Source organism: Manihot esculenta, chromosome 1 (assembly GCF_001659605.2).
Source record: "Manihot esculenta cultivar AM560-2 chromosome 1, M.esculenta_v8, whole genome shotgun sequence".
In the NCBI taxonomy this organism is placed as follows: Eukaryota; Viridiplantae; Streptophyta; class Magnoliopsida; order Malpighiales; family Euphorbiaceae; genus Manihot; species Manihot esculenta.
This window is the reverse complement of record NC_035161.2, coordinates 5641177-5649501: the sequence shown is the minus strand read 5'-3', so window position 1 is coordinate 5649501 and position 8325 is coordinate 5641177. Positions and strand designations below refer to the sequence as shown.

The following is an 8325-nucleotide window of genomic DNA, read 5'->3' as shown; positions in this document are numbered from 1 at the left end:
ATGTTGCATTGCATAGCTTTATTATTGGTGTGGGTAAATGCTGAATGATCCAGTAGTGCCAGACAGGAAGACCAGGGCCCCATTCTACGGCCTGGCAGGTAAAGGAAGACCAGGACCCCATTCTACGGTCTGGCGGGTATAGGCAAGTAGTCTATACTGGCAAAGGGTAAGTACAGGTGTTATATACACATATACATATATGGTACAGGAAGCCCAGGACCCCAGTCTACGGCCTGGCACGGTTTACTGGGACTATGTGGTGACAGGTTTACTCTTGATGTGGCTTGTTTGTGTTATGACGCATTTCATGAGATCATGTTTTACTGAGATATTTTACTGTTCTACTCACTGGGCTAGAGAGCTCATCCCACTCCCTTAATCACAGTTTTGCAGGTTCAGTGTACAGTGTACAGGGACAGTCCAGCAGAGTACAGTAAGAGAAAGAGTAAAAGAGCTTGTAATCGTATAGAGTGGACATGTAACTTGTAAAGAGATGTTATAGTTGTGTATAACGTTAGAGTTGTGCTTGACTTAGTGATGTATGTGTTGTACATGATCTGGATATATATCTATGTCTATGTTTTTCTGTATGTTTTATAACCAGGCTTAACAGGTATGAGTTAACCCATCTAGAGCAAGCTCTAGTCAGGGGTACAGAGTACAGAGTACAGAGTACAGAGATAGTGCATGCACAGGTTAAGCCTTGGTTCAGCACAGAGTTGTTATTGTTTTACAGAAAATGTATGATCATGTATGAGTTTTACAGGTACACAGAGAGTATAGCAGGCTTGCTACGGGTTCTGGCGGTCTTAAGCCGACCTGAATCCTAGCGCCGGTGACGGTCCATTTTGGGGTCGTTACATGAGGGGTGAAAATCGGTGGTCACCCACTAGATAGTGATCATCCAACTTCACCAAGTGAATGCATAAAGGGCTCTCTCTATCACCTTCCAAGCCATGTGCATCCCACTCCTTTCTTATTTTCAAGAGGTAAAATACTATTAACAAATTAAATATTGGGAGAAAATTTTACTAATTTATTTTTTTTAAAAAAATATTTAATTAAATTATTTTTGATATTTTTTTAAAATTGAATTTTTTAAATTTTATGTCAAATAAGCTTAATCAATTTATTTTATTTTTTATAAAAAATTAAATAATATAAATATTTAAAATTAACTAAATAATATAAATAGTTTGTGATAACTAAAATAACAATTAAAAAGTGTTATTTTACAAAATAAATAATCATTTTAATTTAGTGATTTTATAATATGAGCGAATTAAATAATTTCATACAAAATTAAAAATTTGATTGCAATTTACCCTTAAATATTTAAATTAAAAGTATGAAAATAAATACACATTAGCCTTTTTCATCAATAGCATATAAGAAGTTAAATTTCAGGCTTCTGATTTTGTATTTGTGAAAAACAAATTATTAATTAAAAAAATACTAATCCAGAATTAGCCTTATAATTAACTAATTAGATTTGTCGACATAGAGAATATATCTTTAAGGTCAGTAGGAATAATGTCTTTAATTGAATTGGCAAAGGTATGATTGAATTGGCAAAGGTATAATGGAATCATACGACTGCATCATATTAAACTCCTCTATTTTTTCTCATTAACTTTTAATTTTTTTATCCCAAAAATTAATTCAAACTGTACATCAAAAATCAAAATGAAATTCATGGATTATTTGCCAGTAAGAATACGTGAGCATTCGATCAATTCGATTCAAAACCGAACCAAACTGAATAAACTAAAAACTAAAATTTTAGTATATAAAAACCAAACCGAACCAATTTTAATCAAAAACCGAATTAAATCAAACCAGTCTGATTCAATACAATTCGATTTAATCAATTTTGATTTTTAATAATTTTTTAATTTTTTACACTTTATTTTTAATATTTTAAAATTTAATTAAAATATTTTAATTTTAATTTCTCTATATTATTTGAAAAAACATATTATTATCACTAATCGGTTCGGTTCATTTTTTTTTATCAAAATCAAACCGAATCAAAATATATAAAAAATCAAATTAAATTTTTAAATCAATTCAGTTTGATCAGTTTTTCGATTTGAACCGAATACTGCTCATAGTAAGACATGTTAGAAATATTATTTATTTCTAAAATTATGCTAGGAGAAAATGCCTGCATGCTCTGTTCTGCTTTTAAATGATATGAAAATAGCTAGAATTGTGCTAGGAGAAAAATAATAATAATAATAATAATAATAAAGGCTCGCAACGTGATTGTCCAAATACTTCCCTATCTGAAAAATTGAGGTAAACAATTTATAATAAACAAAATTTCCAGCAGAAAGCAGCAAACTAGTTCTTCCCACCTGGAGATTGAGCTTGAGCTTGAGCTTGTGCTTGTGATTGAGCCTGACGGGCAACTCTTCCACCTCCATTCTGATAAACTTTCGGGTTACCTTCTGCATTTTGTCTGCCAGTACCACGATACTGACCAGATGATCCACCCTGATTGTCAGACTCATTCCTCCCATAGCCTCGACCTCCGCCAAAGTTTCCTCGGTTCCTAAAACCGTCACTTCGGAAACCACCCTTTCTAGGTGGGAATTTCCCACCTTCATTATTGGCTACAAAGGCAACCAAATAAAGTTAGGCTCATATCATAACCCAAAGGGAGTTCAGTTTAGAGGGGTTTTAGCCATAATTTAACAAGTTTTAGTTGAATTTAGCCTAATAACATACAACTTGAAAAGTGCTTCTAATAAGAAGAAGAAAGAAAAGAAAAGAATGGCATTGGACTTACCTTTTTTTTCCTCGATATGAGCCAGTCTGTCACCAATCTTGATAGAGGACACCTGAAACAAGGAACAATAAAAATTCAGATAAATGCAAGGGAAACTGTCCTTGTCAGAAGGAGTTGTTATAGTTTTGCAACAACATACCAAATTTCAATTTAAAATGAATAACTTTTAACCCTTTAAATAATATCAAATAGCAACTATGAACACAAGTATCTCCAAAAGAGAAATAAAAATTGAGTAAACCTCTATACAGCAGAACACCTGCAACTAGATATCAAAAAGAAGTCTACCACAAATGACCCAGAAAGCAGATTAGTTTTCACCTCATCTCAAAGATTTAATATGGATATTTCAGATTTGAAGAGTGCAAGGAAGGGACAACAAAACAAGAGCTTATGCAACAAGCACACACATCTCAGTTCCTCTCTGAACTAATCACAGAGAATACATGAGATTAGACCTGAATGTATGCACGAGTTAGAAAGACAATAATGCTCACAGCCATATATTACCAGACCATACAAAGGGAGGAGTACAACAAAAACAAACCAAGGTTTTTAATTGTTAAAGAAAAAAAAAACATAAACAAGATTAAGCTTAAAGCAAAGATTAAGGAAGGTATGGACAGTACCTCAAGGGCACTCTGCATAGAATTCACAGATTCAAATTCCACAAAGCCAAAACAATTCTTTTCTTGCTGGAAAAAGGAGTTCCATGCGAATGCGTGAGTCACAAAAAATTTAAACCAATGAAATTGAGATTGCAGAAAAATAAATCTGAAGAATACCTTGTAACTTCTAACTTGAACACCGTTAGGTTTAATAGGCCCAAATTTCTCAAAAGTCTCTATAAGCTGTTCAACAGTTGCATTCATGGGCAAATTGGCAACAAAAATGGAGTAACCCTTAACTGCACAGATGAATTGAAAATATGACATGACTGAAGAAAAAAGCAGTAGTCTCTAAAAGGTTTCAAGGCAAAAACCCAAATTGAAACTAAATAGTCAACCTGAATCAGTATTATTCTTTTCCACAGGTTTATTATTGACTGGTGGTGGGGACACTTCAGGCACAACAGTTGCTCGTAAATGTTCAACAGGTTTGACAGGTAAAATCCTCTGTTGGAATGGTTGCTTTTTATAATTCAATGCATTTGCCTGAGCCAACACAACAAAAGAAATTAATTATGTTTAACTATAAGGATATTTTTTACCTAATCATTGTGTATGAACGCACAACAGAAGCATATGATTTCTTAGGAAGATCCTCCTGGACATTTGAAACAGTTGCCTCAGGAACTGAGAGAGAATCACTTTGAACTGTACTACCCGTAGGGGGGGGGACATCATTCTGAATTTTACCAACTGATGGATCAGAAATAACTTCATCATCAGTAGAAATCTTTCCATTGTCCAGTGGAAGACTGGATTCCTCAGCTTGAACAGTATCCTCCTCAAAATGAGGAGCTTCATGATCCACCACAGAATGATCGGAAACCAGAGTTGGCTCTGAAATATCAAAGGAAACAATAATCTTTCTGACCATTAGAACAACAACAATCAGGTAACAAAAATACCAAAACAAACCAGGATCTGGTGTGACAGGAGCAGCAGGAGCAGTTTCATCAGCATCATTGATTTTAATGGGAACTACTGCTTCTTCATCCACATACCGGAAGATATCATTTAAAACAAAGTAAGCACGACTGTCTTGTGGAGCCAGGAAGAATAACTGTGTAAACTTGCGTCTAATATCATCCTTTCCAGTAAAGAAACCCGTCACTAAAACTATCACCCCATCTCCAAAAGACTCTTGAGCATCAGTGGTCAATATCTCAACCACACAATTCTTATAGTCAAGGGAAAGAATCATCTTGTCAATGCCCTGCTATAAAAAAACGCATGCCCATTTAATCATTAGAACCTGTAAATACTTTGCCCACATTTTTTCTTAAAAAAAGAAGCAGTGCTAGATTATAAGTAATAAAAGCATAAAACATCAATAATTGAATGCAATGAAAATAACAATATCCATTCTCAATACTCTGCAACAAAAATATACACCAGGACAGTAACAACTATCCCAAAAAAGGTACAGACCACACCAAGCAATATGACAAGCTGACACCAAGCAATATGACAAGCTGTATAAACAAACATCAATATTTTTAACTAAGAAAATGCTAGATTTGATGCATGCCTATTTCCATACAATAAGAGATAATTGGAGGGAACTGGCAAAAACAGGTTTTACATAATATATCATTCTTCATAAAAACAAAGAAAAATAAACAGAACCTACATAATAAATAATGCTTCATACAAAAAAGAACAGTGGTTTCTTTGGTGGTAGGGAAGTAATCCATAATAGCAATGCAAGACTTATCTGACACATCAGTGAAGAAGATGATGCACTGCATATGAACAAATATGTTAACACATAGCAAGTGTGATGCATTTTGAGAGATATTGAAATTATTGCTAACTGATGAAGTTGTTTAACACAATCCACAAACATCAGCTTTTAGTTCACTGATCTGCTGCAAAACTTACATCTAGTGTTGTGGCAGATGACACAAGACCATCAAAATCTGGCCGCGTAATCACACTAGAATTCTGGTAAAATTTGTGAACCACCTCTGGTGACTTGGATAGTATATTGTAATACTGCTCCACAAAGGCATTCCCCACAACTTGAGGAGCGGGCGTAGATTCTTCTCCCTGGGTTGCCATCCCTGCCAAAATATATTTATATTATTCTAGTGCCTAACGTAGGATTGAAAACAAAAAAGTATAAAACAATCATGAATTTACAGAAATCACAAACTGAAAATGAGAATCCACATGAAATCAGACACAAACCATAGACAAACATATCATTTGGTTATTCAAAGACAATTTCGTGGTGCATGGAGTCAAGATCTTAAGTGAAGGTTACACATTCGATGAAATATTTGAATATTCCAGTGGACTCGTTAGTGAGCCAGCTTCTTATCAATGTCAGTAAATTAAGAAACAACAGCAATAACGTTATATCACACCCTAAACCCAGGGTAAAAGATAAGTCTTGATGGGAAGGAATCATTCATAACATGTAGCAAAATGAAATAGAATTACTAAAAATATCAAATTATTAGCTCATTAATAAAAATTTCAAGTGCGACAAGAACTAGAAAAACCTTAGTTACAGAAATTTTGAATAGTAATCACGTTGCACTATTGCAGCTTCAAATAAAATCACAAAACGAGTTTTTATGGACAAAAAGACAATCTTTTGATCAACTTAGCAGCAAAAAGGACAAAAAAAACAACATTATTCACTACCCAAAAAGGATCAAGCAGGACAATATCTTTACTCCTAAAAAAAATAAGATAAGCATTGCCTCATGTCAAAAGAAGAGAACTCTATCAATCAAAAACTTAAAAATCAGATCCAAATTACAATACAAGCAAATCAATAAATCAAAAAACAACCCAATCAATGCGAAATCAAAGCAAACTAACTCACAGGATTAAATTCGACCAAAAAAAAGAAAAACAAATATGCTATCAACCCATTTAAACAAGGACGCAATCAATCAAAACCCAATCAAGCAATCCAGAGAAAAAGGAGCTAGGGCTACCTGGTGAAAGTGCAATCAGATTCTCTCTCTGGGCCGAGAGAGAGAGAGAGAGAGAGAGACTTAAGACAAGTATACACAGAGAGGCGGAAAGGAATAACGATCACATAGGACGGTGACTTTTATAGAGAGCTTTGGGGTTTCAGGGATTTTGGCTGCAACTCTTCTCTCCTCCCTTGTGAGTATTTTCAGAAAGTGGGGTCCACACTTCAGTATCACGTGAGAGTATTGTGGGCCCACAAAGTAAGATTTTCGCGGCTGTGATTGATTCTGATGTTCGTCACTGATATTAATCTTGATGTGGATTGACGGCGATGATCTAATTGATTTAGATGAATTCGCAGGGTCTTGAAGGTAGGTGAGAAGTATGTTGTTGCCACGCGCTTTTAAAGGAATGAGGGAGGAGTTTGTAGTGATCTACACGTGCCGTTTGAGAGCGGTGGCTTTTTTTTAATAATTATTATTATTTTGAATAATAGTTTACGAGTTTAGATACGGTGAAAAGGCTGAAATCCAGGCTATCACTAGCGGTGACGACTGACACTTACCATGAGCAAAAAGGAAACCTCAACCGCCAATAGAGAAATTACACGTCGTTAAACCACAAAACACAGAACATTGTAGGATGACTGGAGTGTGTCACTGATGAGCAAGACAGCCGAATCAAATGAAACCACAAAACACATAACATTGTAGGATGACTGGAGTATGTCACTGACGAGCAAGACAGCCGAATCAAATGAACGGTTTCGAGCGAAAAAACTAAAATAAAAAACATAATTAATTAATTAATTAATTATGGGTTGACCTTTGTAGACTTCTATAGAGTGGACACCTCTTGAATTTTCTGAATGTTACTCTAGTTTGAAGTTTGAACCTAATATGAATTTTTTTTTTTATTAAAGCTAAGAGTTCTATATACAACAAAATAAAAAAAATTAAATGTCAAAATAAATAAAATAATTAAATTCAAATCAAACCAAAGGTTAAATTAAATTTATATTTTAAAACAAAATTTTTTTATTTTTTATTTATTCAATTATTTAAATTTATATTAAAAATAATAATTCTTATAAAATGTTACGAGTTTCTATATTTTTAAAAAGTTCATAGAATAGCCTTTAATAATAAAAGTAATAGCTAAATTAAAGTAAAAAATTTTCAAAATACTGTTAAGAATTTTTATTAAATAGTTTGTATACAAAGATTTAATATAAAATTATTCATCTAAGTTGAATTAATTAATTTTACGATGAAAAAATTGTCAATTTTTTAAATTAAATAATTTAAACATTAATGAGTCGGGTCTTTTATCTCTGATGGTGAAATCGGATCCTGAATAAAAATATATACTCAAAATCTAATACACCATTCATAAATAGACCAATTCAACATTACATGTTCTAATTTAGCGATGTAAATTACATACTCTAATTTAGCGATATAAAGCAGGTCGGATTAAACATTGGTACGGATTCATCCGAAAATAATCCAACATAATTCAACCCTATGATGTGTCCAAAAAATTGATTAATGCATTTTAATATGCAGCTAATAGAATTATCCTTACCCAAAGATGTAGAACAACAAAAAAAGAAAGGATATGAGATCTGAAACCCTAAATTTAAAATCTATTCTCCCTAATAACATTTTTCATTAAAAAAAACATTAACTTATAATTTCGTTAAGTTATTCTTTTTTTTTCATCTTTTTATATATTTTTTATTCATTCTTCAATGCTATGTATTGCTTTGTAATTTCTAGTTTAGAAAGGATTTTATGAAAAAAATATATTTAATTTGTAATTTAATTCTATTAATTGCATTGAGTTACTAACCAACATTACATTTATATTCATGTACGTATAACATAGAATTTATGAAACCGCAAAAAAAAAAAAAAAAAAAAACTTTAT

General features: G+C 32.8%; 1 protein-coding gene across 2 annotated transcripts; it reads right to left on the bottom strand.

The window, feature by feature from the left end:
* Nucleotides 1-2218: 2218 nt before the first annotated feature.
* LOC110626444 (nuclear transport factor 2) lies at nt 2219-6576 on the bottom strand. Of its 2 annotated transcripts, none has more exons than XM_021772355.2 (9): nt 6414-6576; nt 5344-5525; nt 4378-4678; nt 4028-4299; nt 3801-3948; nt 3580-3701; nt 3424-3489; nt 2795-2846; nt 2219-2618 (listed from the first exon to the last, which is right to left on the bottom strand). In XM_021772355.2, the coding sequence occupies exons 2-9, from the start codon at nt 5521-5523 to the stop codon at nt 2347-2349; spliced, it is 1413 nt and encodes a 470-aa protein (XP_021628047.1). In that variant the 5' UTR covers nt 5524-5525; nt 6414-6576; the 3' UTR covers nt 2219-2346. The 2 variants fall into 2 exon arrangements, with proteins under 2 accessions (XP_021628047.1, XP_021628053.1); XM_021772361.2 differs by having other exon boundaries at nt 4378-4675.
* Nucleotides 6577-8325: the final 1749 nt, after the last annotated feature.

Bases quoted from the DNA above. Each gene is read 5' to 3' on its own strand.
- LOC110626444 (XM_021772355.2), bottom strand. From the start codon at position 5,523: ATGGCAACCCAGGGAGAAGAATCTACGCCCGCTCCTCAAGTTGTGGGG. The intron at 4,679-5,343 runs GTAAGTTTTGCA...GTTTTTTTATAG, and splicing joins CATCTGCCACAACACTAGAT to CAGGGCATTGACAAGATGAT. The intron at 2,619-2,794 runs GTAAGTCCAATG...TTGCCTTTGTAG, and splicing joins TCATATCGAGGAAAAAAAAG to CCAATAATGAAGGTGGGAAA.